The sequence below is a fragment of the Stenella coeruleoalba genome, assembly GCF_951394435.1.
Source record: "Stenella coeruleoalba genome assembly, chromosome: 1".
Lineage (NCBI taxonomy): Eukaryota > Metazoa > Chordata > Mammalia > Artiodactyla > Delphinidae > Stenella > Stenella coeruleoalba.
Genome location: NC_137169.1, coordinates 22724580 through 22742099, shown reverse-complemented (window position 1 = coordinate 22742099; position 17520 = coordinate 22724580). Strand labels below are relative to the sequence as shown.

Genomic DNA, 17520 nt, shown 5'->3' with positions numbered 1-17520 from the left:
CACTACTGAATGTAAAATAGTTAGCTAGTGGGAAGCAGCTGCGTAGCACAGGAAGCTCAGCTTGGTGCTTTACGATGACCTACAGGGGTGGGATAGGGAGGATGGGAGGGAGGCTCAAGAGGGAGGGGATATAGGGATATATGTATACATATGGCTGATTCACTCTGGTGTACAACAGAAACTAACACAGTATTGTGAAGCAATTATACTCCAATAAGGATCAATTAAAAAAAGAGAAAAAAAGAAATCCGCTTGCCAAGGCAGGGGACATGGGTTGAAGCCCTGATCCGGGAAGATCCCACATGCCACGGAGTAACTAAGCCTGTGCGTCACAACTACTGAGTCTGTGCTCTAGAGCCCACGAGCCACAACTACTGAGCCCGAGTGCCACAACTACTGAAGCCCGCACGCCTAGAGCCCGTGCCCCACAACAAGAGAAGCCACTGCAATGAGAAGCCTGTGCACCGCAACAAAGAGTAGCCCCTGCTCGCCACAACTAGAGAAAAGCCCACGTGCAGCAACGAAGACCCAATGCCAAAAATTAATTAATTATTTATTTATTTTTAAATGGGCAAGAACATGAATAATTCACCAAAGAGGATATACAGATGGCAAACAGCACATGAAAAGATGTTTAACATCACAAGGCATTAAAGAAATGCAGATTAAGACCAGGATAGGATATTACTACACACCTCTCAGAATGGCTAAAATTTTTTTTAAAAATAATAATAATGACAGCACCAAATGCTGGCAAGGATGTAGAAAACTGGATCACTCATATATTGCTGGTGAGAATGTAAAACAATACAGCCTCTCTGACAGTTCCCAATAAAACCAAATATTCAATTACCATATGATCCATTAATTGTACCCTCAGGCATCTATCCCAGAAAAATATGAAAAATTATGTTCATGAAAAACTTGCAAATGAATGTTCATAGCGGCTCTACTTGTAATAACCAAAAACTGGGACCAGTTCAAGTGTCCTTCAACAGATAAATGGTTAAACAAACTCTGGTATATCCACACCATGAAATACTACTCAGCATTAAAAAGGAATGAACTATTGATTTACACAACTGGATGAATCTCCAGGAAATTACAATAAGCAAAAAAGCAAATCTCAGTGCCAAGACAATTCAATGGGAAAAGAATAGTCTTTTCAATAAATGGTGCTGGAACAAGTGGACATCTGCAAGCAAAAGAATGAGATTGGACTCCTACCTCACACCATATACAAAAATTCACTCAAAATGGATCAAGGACCTAAATGTAAGAGCCAAAACTATAAAACTCTTAGAAAAAAATAAGGGTAAATCTTCGTGACTTTGGATTAGGCAATGTTTTTTTAGATATGACATTGAAAGCGCAAACAAAAGAAAAAACAGATAAATTGTACTTCATCAAAATGAAAAACCTTTGTGCTTCAAAGGACACCATCAAGAAAACTAAAAGACAACCCACAGAATGGAAGAAAACACTTGCAAATATATCTGATAAGGGTTTAGTATCCAGAACATATAAAGAACTTTTACAACTCAATAATAAAAAACTGAACTTAAAAATGAGTAAAGGATCTGAATAGACATTTCTACAGAGAAGACATATAAATGGCCAATAAGCACATGAAAAAAGTTCAATATCATTAACCATCAGGGAAATGCAACACCACAATGAGACACCACTTCATACCCACTAGGATGGTTATAATCAGAAGACAGATAATAACAAGTGTTAGTGAGAATGTAGAGAAACTGGAACCCCCATACACTGCTGATGAGAATGTAAAGTGGAGTGGTTGCTTTGGAAAACAGTCCAGCAGTTCCCTAAATGGTTAAACACAGTTACCATACTATATATATATATATACACCCAGGAGAAATGAAAACATATGTCCATACCAAACCCTGTACTTTAATATTCATAAGAATACTGTTCATAATAACCAACAAGTATAAAAAACGCAAATGCCTACCAACCGATGAATGGATAAGTAAATTATGGTATGTCTACAAAACAAAATATTATTCAACAATAAAAAGTACTGGGACTTCCCTGGTGCCGGGATTTCCCTGGAGGCACAGTGGTTAAGAATACGCCTGCCAATGCAGGGGACGCAGGTTCGAGCCCTGGTCCAGGAAGATCCCACATGCCGCGGAGCAACTAAGCCTGTGCGTCACAACTATTGAGCCTGCGCTCTAGAGCCCACGAGCCACAACTACTGAAGCCCGCGTGGCCTAGAGCCCATGCTCCGCAACAAAAGAAGCCACCACAATGAGAAGCCTGTGCACCACAAGAAGAGTAGCCCTCGTTTGCCGCAACTAGAGAAAGCCCATGTGCAGCAACAAAGACCCAACGCTGCCAAAAATAAAATAAATAAATTTATTTTTAAAAAATACTAATGCATGCCACAACATGGATAAACCTTGAAAAATTGTGCTAAGTGAAAGAAGCCAATCACTAAAGACTACATATTGTATGATTCCATTTATATGAAATGTCCACAAAGAGGCAAATCTATAGAGACAAAAAGTAAATTAGTGGCTGCCTTGAGCCGAAGGAATTAGGGGGAAATGAGGGGAGGGGTGGACTGCAAAAGAATACAAGGTTTCCTTTGGGGGAGATGAAAAAAGTTCTAAAATTGATCGTGGTGATGGTTGCACAACTTTGTGAATATACTAAAAACCACTGAATTGTACACTCTAATGAATGAAATGTATGCGGTGTGAATTATATCTCATAAAACTGCTACCAAATTAAAAAGCCAATTCAAAAGGTTATACACTGTATGATTTCTTTATCTACATAACATTTCTAAAGTGACAAAATTTTAGAAATGAAGGACAAATTAGTGGTAACCAGGGGTTGGGGGTGGAGGAAGGGACAGAAATGATATAAAAGAGCAACGAAGGATCCTTAAGCTGATTGAACTGTTCACTATCTTGACTGTGGTGGTAAATACACAAAGCAACCAACACATGTGATAAACTGTATAGAACTAAATATACGCAGATACACACAAATCAGGACAAATGAAACTGGGGAAGTCTGAATAAGATCTGTGGATTTTAACAATGTCAGTATCTTGAGTGTGATTTATACTACAGTTTTGCAAAATGCAGGAAACAGGGTAAAGTGTATAAGGAAATTTCTCTTATATTTTTTCTTACAACCGCATATGAATCTTTTATATCTCAATAAAAATTCAACAACAACAAAAACGCTGCAATCACAGAGTAAGAAAATTGTTCTGTTGTCAATTTCTCTTCTAATTAAACAATAAAGTCTCCCCTGGTGCAGGTGTGCCACTGCTCGTAACAGCTGCATTACCCTTTGAAACAAGCAAAAGCAGACTTCAGGCTCAATTGCCCAGACAAGAGAATCCAGCTAGAATTTAGTAACACTTTTATTTTATGGTGTTTAGTTGTTTATTTTATCTAGATGATATAATGTAGAATTAAGAACACAGATTCTGAAGACAGCCGGTCAAGGGTTCCAATCCCTTACTGCTCTGCTGCTTACTAGCTGTGTGACTTTGAGCCAGTCACTTAACATCTCTGTTAATAATAATCTGTACAGAGGTTACAGATTTTACACCTCATCTGCACAATGGGTAAGACAAGAGTACCTAGATCATGGTGTTGTTCTGAGTTTTAAATCAATAAATGATACACACACAATATATGTATAAATGTCCATCACAAAGTGAAATGTTAGCTATCATTATTTTCTTTACCATAACTAGGATTGAGGGAAGGTCACGATGTTTTAGAAGGTTTTAGAAGCACAGATCGAGGCCATACTACCGCTCGGAATGTACCCTTCGCCCCTCGGTTGCCCTGAGTCCATACCCGGGTATCTGGAGGAGGGAGTGGAGCCAGGAGGCACCCACCTGCGCACTTGGTGCGGCTGACGAGGGGCGGCCCGGGGCGGCCTGTACCGCCGTCACCGGGGCGCGTGAGCAGGACGCTGATCTCGTACTCCGTGTCGGGGTCGAGGTGCCACAGCTTGTAGGTCTGCAGGCTGACCGCGTGAACCTCCGCCCACGGGCCGCGCGCCATGCGGTACTCAATCTCCTTACGCACGATCGGCCCGTCGCCAATGATGGAGTTGGTGTTGAGCTGGATGATGAGGTAGGTGGGACCAGCGCGCAGTAGCTGCGGGGGCGCAATGGGGGTAGGGGGCTCTGCAAGGAGATGGGAGAGAGACGGAGCCCGCGGATGCCGCTATGAATCCCTGGCCCTCAGCTCCTCACCCCACCACACCCAAAAACCCAAGAACCCACCTGTCCCCCCAGGCTCCTCACGCAGCCCCCAAGCCCTAGACTAGACTGCCTCCCCCCACTAAATCCCCAGGGCCTAGGAAGCTCCCCACTCCAAAAGCTGACCCCGTCCTCACCCCTCAGCCTACACGCTCTCCCTCACTCCCTTCTGAATCCCCAAGTCCTCGCGTCCAAGGACTGATCGCTTGCCCGCTCCGGTCAACCCTAGGGCCCAATAGCCAGATCCCGCCTCGCCGGGCTCACACCTTGACCCAGCCCCCACGCGGGCCCACCTCTCAGTCACATCCCCTCACCTCCAGTCCGACCTGATCGCAGGTGAGATTGTGCCCCTCCGCAAGCCCCGCCCCGCGGTCAGACCACGCCCCTGGCCAAACCCTTCCTTCCCTACCCGTCCATGGGCCACGCCCCCTGACAAGACTCCGCCCCCTGGTAGAATCTGCGCCCCCACCCTCCGCTCGCCCCGCCCCTCGGAGGCCCGCCCTCCGCAAGCGTCCCCGAGCTCACCTTTGACGATTAGCTCTGCGAAGTTGGAGACGCCCACGCCACGCTGGGCCTGGGACACGCAGCGGTACAGGTCCTGCTCCGCGCGGCGCACGGCGGCCAGCGGGAAGGTGGCCAGGAAGCGCCGGTGGCTGATGTGCCTCACGCCGGCCGCGGGCACCAGTGCCCCGCTCTGTCGCTGAGCGGGGAGAGGGGCCAATGGGTCATGGGCGCCGGGGAAGAAAGGTCCAGATCTCGCTGTGACCCGGGCAAGGGAGTAAATGTCCCGGCCCCATTTAGCCATCCCTACTACACAGGGGCATTTGGGGTTCCTGGAACCAGCTCTGCCACAGGAAGGTGTGGGTCTGATTAAGGGAATGTGGTCGCTCTGCCTTTGATGGAAGGTGTGGTTGGAGGATCCTGGAGCCGCTCTCTGTCCTCGGGGGATGGGGCACCCAAGAGGGCAGAGCAGAGCCTAGGGAGAGCCAGGACGCATGTGTATGGGTGCTGGAGAATAACGGAAGGACTCAGCATTCCGCAGAGGAGCCAGAACTTTTCATAAGAAGTTGGTCAAGGTCCCCCCACACTCCCACCCCACCCGCCTCACCTGCAGAAGGAAGCGCTCGGCCTCCGCTGCTCTGCCAGCAGCCATGCACTGGAACGAGGCGTTCTGGCCCGCATTGACCTCCACGTCGCCCAGGCGGGAGAAGTGTGGGGCCTTTGCTGCCGGAACAGAGCCTTGGTGTGAGCTGGGCTCGTGCCCCCTGTCAGCAGGAGCCGCAGCCACCCGTACCCCTCACCCTGCACCCCAGTGGGCTGGGACTCACCGCAGGGGTAGCTGAGAAGCAGGATGTCATCTAGGCCCATGTAGCCCCTGCGGTCTGAGGAGATGAGGGCCTCAAACAGCACCTGGGGGAGGTGGGAGGGTCCCTGTCATGCTGACATCCCTCCAGCCCTGCCTGGGGAGATGCCCACAAGAGCCCCCTTTCAGCTGTGCTCCAGCCCCATCCTCCTCAACAAGCAGCCCAGCTCACAGTTACCCTCCATACCAAGCCAGCTTGTTGTGGAAAGGGGTGTCAGCACCCAGAGCTAACAAGGTCAAGGCCAGAGGTTCCATCCCAATCCTGGACTGTTACCTTCAAGCCACAAAACTTCCCAGCCAGACAGGGTTTCCAAGTCAGCACTATTCCAACTCACCTCGACCCCAGCCATAAACTACTCCTAATAACAATCTCTGACACTGAACCAGACTGAACCATCACTGAAGAACCCAATGCTGACCACAGACTGACTCCTGATGCTGACACAAACTAATTCCAACCTAGGCCACTTGCTTACTCTGATCTCATGCTGACACCCCTCTACACACACCCCCAAGCACAGACTGACCGCAGACTGAACCCAGCCCACCTGATATTCATTGGGCCAGAAGGTGCTGACAGCCAGCTCAGCCTGGTGCCACTGGCGGCCGTGGGATCCAGTCATATTCCAGACGGCACTGCCCAGGGGACCCCCATTGACACGCACATAGATGCCCAAAGTGCCCGGGCTGTGCCCATCCCGACTGTACAGGAAGTAGCTGAACTGCACACAGTGGGTGTCATTCTCACTCAGACTCTGGAAGATGACATGGGCCCTCTGGCCTGGAGCATGCTGGGAAGCATTGACCATCAAGTAGGAGCCTGGAAAGAGAGGAGGAAGAGGCAGGAGCTGAGAACTCAGGGGAGGACCAGGGTCAGGTGGGCACAGAGGAGGAGGCAGAAACAAAGGACTCCAGGCATTTGGACCCATCAGGAGTCAGCGGCCTGAGTTCTGGTCCCAGCTCTGACTCACTGGGTAAGTCCCTTCATTTCCCTGCATCTGTTTCCCAAAGTAAAGACTTGGAGCAGCAAAAAAACACACAAATCTGGCTGTGCCAAAACCCCTTTCTGGCTCCTCACCTCGCCCTTTATGACCCCAGTCCAAGCTTGTGCTAATCCACAGCTTTCCCCACATTCCGAGCTGTCCTGGGAGGCAAGGACTAGGACACTCATCTCAGGAGTCAAGAGTCCAGCACATGACAGGCCCTCAAAGCCCACCTCTTCTGAAGCCCTCCCTCTCCATCCCTCTATGGGTGTCTCTCCTGGCCCCTGGATCATTAATAAAGTATGTATCGCTCTCCCCACCAGCCTGTGATGCCTCAGGGCTCCACTGCGTCCCCAGCACAGGTCTGCAAGCTGAATGAACTTACAGAACAGAGATGGAATGAAAGGGCTCTAACTTCCCTTCCAGCCCTCAGCCCCTCAATCTAAACTCCTGGGATACAACTCTCTTGATTTCAAACCTGGAGAAAGGCAGCCCTGCCCCTGCCCCAGAGATCCAAGCTGTATGCTGGGAGTGGGGGAGAGGGGTGGCGGGGGAAAGGGGGCTGGACTCCTCAGGACCTGGCTGGGGGATTATGGCTTCCCTTCTGTGGGGAGAAGGTCCCAGCAGCTGCTAACGGGGTGCCTGCAGCCACCCAGGGCCATCTCCTCCCAGGCCTCGCTGCCAGCCCACACAAGCCCATTCAGATCCCAAACCACAAGGCTCCCTGCTCCAGGCGGGCTCTCCAGGGGCTCCACTGGAGGGAACGGCATTCATCTCTGGGAGCCAGAAGCCTGTGAAGAAGGCGGCTCCTGCATCAGTCCTGGTGGGGTAGTAAACAAAACTCCAGGTCCCCATTCCCACCCAGGAAGGGGGGCATCCCAGCCCCCGCACAGTCTCTCTCGGCCCACTCCTCCATCCTCTCTCCTCTCCCTGTGAGCAGCTGTGGGCGTGTCTCTCTCCCCCTTTCAAACTGACACTTTGTTCTTGCCTCTTCCTCTTCCCTAGTCTTTTCTCACTCTGCATCCCTCCTCTTCTCTTCCATTTACTCCCTTCATCCCTGTCACCCCTCCTTCTCCTCTCTCCTGCTCTCTGAGTGTGAATCTCCCTCCTTCCTCCTCTCTCCATCTCCAAGTCTCTTCCCCAGAATGTGAGCACCAACACAGCAGAGAGACTGTCCATCTGGCTCACCACTGCATCCCCAGGATCCAGCCCAAGGCCCGCACTACATACAACATTTCTCTCCCCCTTTTGTCACTGGGTATGTCTCTGCTTGTGTGGAGGAGAGAGAGAAGCAGAGCCCACACAGGGTGGTCAGGACTGTAAGAGGTGAATTCAAATCAGCAAGCTGTACCCGAATGCTAACCTGTACCAGGCCAAGGCTGGGCCCTGGGGATATGGCATCCCTGCCACGGTGGGCACCTTGACAGATCACTGTCACACAGGTCAGACTTTGATACCTGCCAGGACAGTGGTCAAACAAGGAGCTGAGAGCCCTGCGAAGGCAGAGAGGAATGCCCCAGGGAGGGCACAGTGTGAGCAAATGCACAGTAGAGGGGAGGCGGGGGGCCTCCGGGAGTCGAGGCGAGGGGCAGGAGCCCAGGCTGCGGAGGCTGCCTGTGCCAGGTCGTGGAGGGCCTCTCTCCTGCTGGCTTCAAGTCCTGCTCCCACACTGAGAACCTTTGCTGCCCCTCCCACGAACTCTTGACAGCAGATGCGATCTTGGCCATGCTGTGAGCTGAGCAGCAAAGGCCCTGGCCCACTACTATGACAGGGCAGAGGGGAGGGGCCACAGGCTGTCCCATTCTGGGTTCCCTCAGCAAGCCCTTTTGGTCCTCGCACTACGCTGTGTCCTCCGACTCAGCCCTCATCAGTAATAAAGGTGATAACTTGGCCTCCACCTGTCTTATCCTTTTCTTAATCCCCAGTTGTTTCTGTACCCAGTGAAGAGGGGTGCTAGTAGTTGGACCCCCTCAAATATCTCCAACAATAGCATCTAAGCATTCATCGAACCCTTACATGCCACCCCCATGTTGCATACTTTATAGGCATTATCTAATAATCCTATGAAATGGATTATTGTGCTCCCATTTTATAGTTAAGGAAGTGGAAGCTCAGAGAAGTTAGGTGACTTGCCCAAAGTCACACAGATGGTAAAGTGATGAAGCAAAGATCTGAAGCCCAGCCTTCATGACTCTGGAACCAGTGCACTAAAGGCCATCATCAGGGTAGAAGGCCGGGACTAGAATCTACATAATTAGTCTCCTCTCAGCCCAGTGTTCACACCGCCAAATATTCCCCATCCTGAAACAGGGGCAGGGCAGGGCAGAAGTCGGGAAAGATCCAGGAAGAAAGGGGCAGAGGCAGAAAGGTTTTACACACATCCAGCCCCCAAGGTTACTGCTCTGTCAGCATCTTCAAGCCTGGGAGACCAGGGTTCAGAGGCTCACAGGGAGAAGAGAGCCTCCCTGAAGGTGGAGGATTTAGGAAGACCTGGCAGGAGTAAGGTGGATCCTGAACTAAGCTGCCACAGGAGTAATGGGAGGTGGGCTTTATCTTACAGTTTGTAAGGGTCTTTGATTACTTGAACCTGCACCCATTTTACAGGTAAAACTACCTGAGGTACACAATTGGTCAGGGTCCAGAGAGCTCCATATTCACAGTGTCATCTGTGTCATTACAGATGCCAAAGCAGATGGAGGCCCAGAAAGATTAGGCAGTGCACCCAAGGTAACACAGCAGGTGGGTAGCATGCCCCTGGAAGGAGATGAAGGGGGAATGGTGACTGAGAGTAGGCTCACCATGAGGCAGGTCCGCAGGAGCCCGGGTGCCAGGGTGGATCCTCACTTGCTCCCACTGGAAGTCGTCATACTGGGCCTGGCTGTACTCACAGGGCACTGCTGGGTCACTCGCCTCCTCGAAGGTGCAGCCGGCTGTGAGGGAAGGGCCTGCTTAGCCCAGGCTAGAGCCGGGCTGCTGGCCAGAAGGGCTCCTGGGGCTACCCTCTAGGTGCCCCGCACTGTCCCTTCCTACCCAGGCCCACCCTCATCCCCTCCGTCTCCTCAAGCCCTCCCCCCACTGCTTCCTCCCCCACCCTCTCCTTCTTTTCATTGTCTCCTCCCAATGCCAAGACCTCCCCACATTGCCCACCCCCCCCAGTACTCCCCAGGACCGCCCACTGCTCAACCACCAATCAAAGACCCTCCTCAACAAAAGCCAGTTATCATTACTATCCATTAAAGCCTCTCAACAACTCATGAAATCAAAGCTAGAATTATCCCCACTTTACAGATGAGGAAACTGAGGCCCAAAGAGGCTGTGACCTCCTTAAGGTCACACAGCAGGTTAATGACAGAGGTGGGGTTTGGACCAAGATCTGCTGACTGCTGGTCAGTGTTCCATCACCTGCCCCTCCATCTTTGCAGAGAGGACAGACAGTGGGCCCCAGGACTGGCAGGGTCATGAATTTCCTAAGTCAGCCCTGATGGTATCTCCTTAAAAATAAGAACAATGTCCACTGATGACATCAGGCTTACGACAAGCCCTGCACAGTGCTAAATGCTTTAAGCGTGGATTCCCGTTTAGGCCTCGCCTTCTAAGGAGGTACCACTACTGTATTTATTCCTACTTGACAGATAGGCTTAAGCGATGCACATTACCCAAAGTCACCTATCTGAGGTCTCTGCCTGCAGGAATGTGGCAGGCAAAACAGTCATGTGTGGACTGAGGACACATATGACTAGAGGAAGCAAATTCCCATGATTTGGAACCAATCTACATAGTTTAAATATGGCGGGGATTGAAATGGATGTGAGTCCTTTGGTTGGTAATGAGGTTCATATATCTTAGCTGGCTCATCAACGCCCTGAGTTGGACATAATACACTTGAGAACACCACTGGTTCAGAAAGTAACTGCAAACAGGTCCCTGCACTCACTCCTGAACCTTAGTGTTTGGAGCCCCATCAGGGGTAAATGAAGGCATCTGAGACCCGGGAAAATGCATGGACAAGTGGCGAGGAAGCAGGCACAAATCGTGCCAGGCCCTGTCCTGGGTGCCTATCAGCCGCTGGTACTTCTCCCCACTTGACAGATGAGGTGACTGAGGCTCTGAGGGGCGAAGGAATTCACCCACAGTATGCGGTGGTAGATAAGCAAGTGGGCTTTGGCATCAGACAGACTTGGGATTGAACCTTGACTCTGCACTTTGCCAGCCCTGTGGTGGTGATCCTTTCTCATCTTCAGTTTCCCCACCCACAAGTGGAGTTGTTGAGGTTTCAGTGCGGGGGTCCACTTAGCACAATGCCTAGCACATGCAAGCACTCAGGAGAGAGCAGCTCTGCACCTGTTCCACCTGAGCCACCTGAGTAACAGAAGCAGGATTTGAATCCATGGCGGTCAGAGGCCAAAGTCCACATTTCTCACCAGAAAAGCCTTCACTATGAGAAGGAGCAAGTTTTAGCTGCTTCCCAGCCTCAAGAAGAGGAGGGGCAAGAAACAGAGAGTAACTGGGGAGTGAGTGCCACGTGCCAGGCACAACGGTGGGCATCTGCACGCACTGCTGGTGGCCTCACTTTCAGGAGGCTCTGCTGTTTCGTCTGCAGCAGGGACTTCTCCAGGTTTTCGCGGATCATGTGAAGCAGCATCTCGAAATGCACAGCCAGGCACAAGGGGCTTGCCACTGTTGGGAGCGGGGGAGTCTCCCTTTCCTCTTTATGGACCCCATCAGAGTGTAAAACAGTAAAAGGTGGGCAAAAGGCTGGCACCAGATGGATGGGATGAAATAACAGCAGCCTCTCTCCAGAGCTGGGGCAGGACGTTGGCTGAGCTCTTTGCCTCATTGTGTGAAGACCCCTGGTCAGCATGTGCCCTATGACCTGTGGAGGTGGGTTTTAACCCCATCTGTGCTGGGGAGGCCTCGGCTCTCCCCTTAGAAAATGATCCATAGCATAGCACGAAGAGAGAACATAGCTAGTAGGGATGATCAGGGAGGGCTTCCTGGAGGAGGGGACAGCTGACTTCATTCAGCCTGAGCTGAGTCTGTGCCTGAGGGTCTTAGCCAAGGCCTCCCTGCGGCGAGCCTGGGAATGCCAGCTCCTTGGCTTCCTCCCCTCCATTCTGAGCCAGGTCAAATGAGCTTCCAGGACTCCCAGCCTGACTGACCTGGTCAGAGGGACCCCCAGACCGTCTGACCTTGGCCAGAGTAACCCTGAGACTGCCTGATGCAGGTCAGTTGACCCCCAGACAGATAGACCTGAGCCAGAGTGGCCCCATCATCATCCAGATGACCACCAGACCATCTGACTTTGACCAGAATGACCACCAGACTGACTGACTGAGCCCAGACCAGCTGACCATGTCCAGAGTGACCCCTGACTTCCGTCAAAACGGAAGTCCTGCACCTGTCCCAAGCCAGGGTCATCTCCCCGGCTGACCATTCCCATCCAGAGTACCCCCTTCTGGAGGTAGAATGATTCCCTCTCCCTGATCCATGCCCATCCCCAGCCCTGTGTTTCTGGGCCAGGCCCATTCCAGCCACAGCCTTCAGGGGGTAACATCTCTGGCGCCAGGTTCTCCAAGGTGAGCCCCACCCTCACCTGCTCCCCAGCTCACCCTGGGATGGGAACAATCAGCCCTCCTGGGTCCTGGGAAAAGCCCCATCACCTCCAGGCTGGATGGCTCAGGAGCTAGGAGTCCCAACGCCAAGTCCCCACTCCTACTAGAGAATCAACTCCTGCTAGGGGCTGCCAGCCCAGGGGAGAAAAAAATAGACCAGACTGTGGTGAGAGCAAGAACAGTCAGAGAATACCTCTCGACTCCATCAACACAGACGTGGGCACAGACATGCACACACACATCAACGCCATCACAAGAGGGCTGCCACTTACCACCATGACCCCCTGTGCCACTGATTCCTCATAATAACTCACAAGCTCAGGACTATTATTATTCCCATTTTACAGATGGACACCGAGGCACAGAGAGATGAGGTGGCTTGCTCAAGGCCACATCTTAAGTCCCAGAAGCTGGGATTTATACCACCTATCTTTTTTTTTTTTTTCATCTTTATTGGCGTAAAATTGCTGTACAATGGTGTGTTAGTTTCTGCTTTATAACAAAGTGAATCAGTTATACATATACATATGTTCCCATATCTCTTCCCTTGCGTCTCCCTCCCTCCCACCCTCCCTATCCCACCCCTCTAGGTGGTCACAAAGCACCGAGCTGATCTACCTGTGCTATGCGGCTGCTTCCCACTAGCTATCTATTTTACGTTTGGTAGTGTATATATGTCCATGCCACTCTCTCACTTTGTCACAGTTTACCCTTCCCCCTCCCCATATCCTCAAGTCTATTCTCTAGTAGGTCTGTGTCTTTATTCCCGTCTTACCCCTAGGTTATTCATGACATTTTTTTTTCTTAGATTCCATATATATGTGTTAGCATACGGTATTTGTCTTTTTCTTTCTGACTTACTTCACTCTGAATGACAGACTCTAGGTCCATTCACCTCACTACAAATAACTCAGTTTCGTTTCTTTTTATGGCTGAGTAATATTCCATTGTATATGTGTGCCACATCTTCTTTACCCATTCATCCGATGATGGATACTTAGGTTGCTTCCATCTCCGGGCTATTGTAAATAGAGCTGCAATGAACATTTTGGTACATGATTCTTTTTGAATTATGGTTTTCTCAGGGTATATGCCCAGTAGTGGGATTGCTGGGTCATATGGTAGTTCTATTTGTAGTTTTTTTAAGGAACCTCCATACTGTTCTCCATAGTGGCTGTACCAATGCACATTCCCACCAGTAGTGCAATAGTGTTCCCTTTTCTCCACACCCTCTCCAGCATTTATTGTTTCTAGATTTTTTGATGATGGCCATTCTGACCGGTGTGAGATGATATCTCATTGTAGTTTTGATCTGCATTTCCCTAATGATTAATGATGTTGAGCATTCTTTCATGTGTTTGTTGGCAATCCGTATATCTTCTTTGGAGAAATGTCTATTTAGGTCTTCTGCCCATTTTTGTATTGGGTTGTTTGTTTTTCTGTTATTGAGCTGCATGAGCTGCTTGTAAATTTTGGAGATTAATCCTTTGTCAGTTGCTTCATTTGCAAATGTTTTCTCCCATTCTGAGGGTTGTCTTTTCATCTTGTTTATGGTTTCCTTCGCTGTGCAAAAGCTTTTAAGTTTCATTAGGTCCCATTTGTTTATTTTTGTTTTTATTTCCATTTCTCTAGCAGGTGGGTCAAAAAGGATCTTGCTGTCATTTATGTCATAGAGTGTTCTGCCTATGTTTTCCTCTAAGAGTTTTATAGTGTCTGGCCTTACATTTAGGTCTTTAATCCATTTTGAGCTTATTTTTGTGTATGGTGTTAGGGAGTGTTCTAATCGCGTACTTTTACATGTACCTGTCCAGTTTTCCCAGCACCACTTATTGAATAGGCTGTCCTTTCTCCACTGTACATTCCTGCCTCCTTTATCAAAGATAAGGTGACCATATGTGCGTGGCTTTATCTCTGGGCTTTCTATCCTGTTCCATTGATCTATCTTTCTGTTTTTGTGCCAGTACCATACTGTCTTGATTACTGTAGCTTTGTAGTATAGTCTGAAGTCAGGGAGCCTGATTCCTCCAGCTCCGTTTTTCGTTCTCAAGATTGCTTTGGCTATTCGGGGTCTTTTGTGTTTCCATACAAATTGTGAAATTTTTTGTTCTAGTTCTGTGAAAAATGCCAGTGGTAGTTTGATAGGGATTGCATTGAATCTGTAGATTGCTTTGGGAAGTAGAGTCATTTTCACAATGTTGATTCTTCCAATCCAAGAACATGGTATATCTCTCCACCTATTTGTATCATCTTTAATTTCTTTCATCAGTGTCTTATAATTTTCTGCATACAGGTCTTTTGTCTCCTTGGGTAGGTTTATTCCTAGATATTTTATTCTTTTTGTTGCAGTGGTAAATGGGAGTGTTTTCTTAATTTCACTTTCAGATTTTTCATCATTAGTGTATAGGCATGCCAGAGATTTCTGTGCATTAATTTTGTATCCTGCTACTTTACCAAATTCATTGATTAGCTCTAGTAGTTTTCTGGTAGCGTCTTTAGGATTCTCTATGTATAGTATCATGTCATCTGCAAACAGTGACAGCTTTACTTCTTCTTTTCCGATTTGGATTCCTTTTATTTCCTTTTCTTCTCTGATTGCTGTGGCTAAAACTTCCAAAACTATGTTGAATAAGAGTGGTGAGAGTGGGCAACCTTGTCTTGTTCCTGATCTTAGTGAAAATTCCACCACCTATCTTTATTCAAGGAGACTAGGCACAAACAAAGCAAGGCCCTGGTATTCTGTTGGCCACATGTACAAATTCGGTTCCACTCATTGGACATTCATTCACTGACAGTACAAAGCAGGCCCCAGGTTGGCACTAGTAGAGGCACAAGAATGGTTAAGACTCTGCTCTGCCCTCAAGGACCTCCTAGTCTGAGTGGAGGTAAGGGAATGAGACAAAGCAGAGAAGGGTCAAGGCCACAAGGGGAGTCCGGGGAGGAGGGTGGGTACGGGGGAAGGCTTCCTGGAGGTGGGTGCATCTGAGCAGAGGGATGGAAGGATAGGTACCATTCTGGCCAGTAAAGATGGAGAGAGGGGCATCTGAGGTAAAGGGCCCAGCAGGAGCGAAGGAAGGTAGTGAGTAACACAGTTGGTCCAGGGCCCAGAGAAGAGCCCAGACTGGCCAAACAATGGTAGATAAGATGGGAGGGAAGGAGGCTGAGGCCAGATCACGGACAGCCAAGTGCCAGGGTGAGAAGTCCAGCCTCATTTTAAGGGGGGAAACCACCCTAGGTATTTGAGCAGAGAAGCACCTGGATTCAGATGAGACAAGTGACACATCCTATAAGCCATGAGGAGGGCAGGTGGCTTCTCCAGACAGCACTGTAGGATCAGAAGTGGGACAAGTCATCAAGGGGTCTGGAGTCAGATGTCAGGAACTGGTGAGGAAGGGGCCTCAAGTCCCCATCCTGGATGCAAATGGCACGCACTCCAATCACACCGACAGAGATGCACAACACACACAGACACACACAGAGTGTTCACATACACACACTCTCTCCCCCCAGCCTCGTCTAAGCCTTGGGGACACAGTCAGCTGGGCTGGGGACAGGGAGAAAACCAGACCCCTCTGTGGGTACACCATCTCTCCCAGGGCCTCCCTGAGAGGGTGGGCTGAATCAACCCAGGACCCCCAGCAGCTCCCCCAGACTCGGCTCAAACTGGCCCAGCTACATTCCTCAGCTAATCTTCACAATCTGGCAGGCGGTTGCCTGAGCAACCGTCAGCCACAATTTGGGAAGGCAGGATGATGGTTTATCCACATCCGGCTGGGCTCCGGATGGGGTGATGTAAGGGGCAAAGCAACCTCTGCAGGAGGAGCCAGAGTGCGGGAGGGGGTCTCCCTGGAGTGAGGGTCTCCACCCCTCCATATGCTTGTACTTCCATATGCAGACCTGTGTGCGCGCGTGTGTGTGTGTGTGTGTGCGCGCGTGTGTACACATGTACATGGCTGTGAGACTGATAGCCTGGTACTGACTTATGAGTACTCGACTGGGAGGCAGAAGGCCTGAATCTAATTCCTGCTGAGCCTCTAACTTCCTGTGTGACCCTGGGCAGGTGGCTTGTCCTCTCCGAAGCCCTGCTTCCTCACCTATGAAATGAGAATGGGGACCTTGGTGACCTCTAAGGCTGTTCCACCTCTAGAATTCTGATTCCATTCGTGTGAGCATGTATGTGGGCAAGAATAACTTGAAGGCAGAGAGAGATACTATAGGGGAGAGGTGAGGGTGAGTGTGGCTCTCACAGTGTAGGTCCCTCAGGCACTGTGCTGTGAAGTTGTGGGCGTGTGGCTGTACGTTTATCTGCAGAGATATATGGGCACATTCAGCAGGAAGCATGTGCCTAAGGGGGAGGTGAGTGTACACGGCAGGTAGAGGGGAGTCGTGCGTGAGTGTGTGCGTGAGCGTGCACGCGTGTGCACGTGGGCACCACAAGCATGGAAGCACCAGACTTCCTCGCCACCAGACAGGGAATGGTGCTCTGTGCCAAGTGTGGCTGCCAGCCACCATCAGTGTTTTCCGAAGACCCTAGGTAAACAGAGGCTGTTTGCAATGAGATTTTTGTTCCCTTTGGTTTGTCAACAGAACATTCAGTTCCCAAGGGACGGCCCCAGGAGAAACAAAACTCCTCCCAACAGATTACAAATTTAGGGGCTGGCATCATACCCAACCCCTGGCATAGCCCCAACCCTTGCCTGGGGAACCCAAATACAACCCCAAGGATAACACTGGTCTATTTCATCATCTGAAGCCACACTCCCTTTCTAGGTAGCCCAACCCAACCCTAGAACCAACACAGGCTCACCCTTGGACATTCCTGCCCAACCCAGCCCCATCCCATGTTCTCCACCACAATAACAGCTCCATCTCAGGCCTGTCTAACCCCTACCTCCTCCCTTCTTGAGATCAGAGACTGTCTCTTAATGCCTTTGAGCCCCATCCCCAAGCCCTGTGTATAGTAGAACGCCAACAGTGGCTGGACTGATCAACCCCATGATCCCAGCTAGTCTGATCCAGGCTCAAGGACCATGACTCCAGCCCAGAGACCTGGCCCAGCCCACTTCACTGCTCTCCTGGCCCAGATCAACACAACCAGACCTTGGCTAGGGCTCCCCCGAGCTGCCCTCCAGAGCCCTGAATAATTGATGAGCAATTAACAAGGGCAGGGCTGGCAGCAGTATGCCCACCTTTTAATCACTCCGCATTCAGCAGAGCTGCAACCACGAACACCCAGGGCCAGGCCACAGGGAGAGAAAGCTGAGCTGATATCCCCTACAGGAGCCAGTACAGAACCCAGCG

General features: G+C 50.1%; 1 protein-coding gene across 2 annotated transcripts in view; it reads right to left on the bottom strand.

The window, feature by feature from the left end:
- PTPRU (protein tyrosine phosphatase receptor type U) overlaps positions 1–17520 on the bottom strand; it is an 84309-nt gene that overhangs the window by 56788 nt on the left and 10001 nt on the right. For both annotated transcript variants that reach the window (XM_079901234.1, XM_079901235.1), the window contains exons 2-7: positions 9409–9540; positions 6176–6447; positions 5593–5674; positions 5373–5488; positions 4790–4964; positions 3896–4189 (exon numbers count right to left, since the gene is read on the bottom strand). In XM_079901234.1, coding sequence (XP_079757360.1) covers positions 3896–4189; positions 4790–4964; positions 5373–5488; positions 5593–5674; positions 6176–6447; positions 9409–9540 — 1071 coding nt within the window. The remainder of the gene's footprint in view (positions 1–3895; positions 4190–4789; positions 4965–5372; positions 5489–5592; positions 5675–6175; positions 6448–9408; positions 9541–17520) is intronic.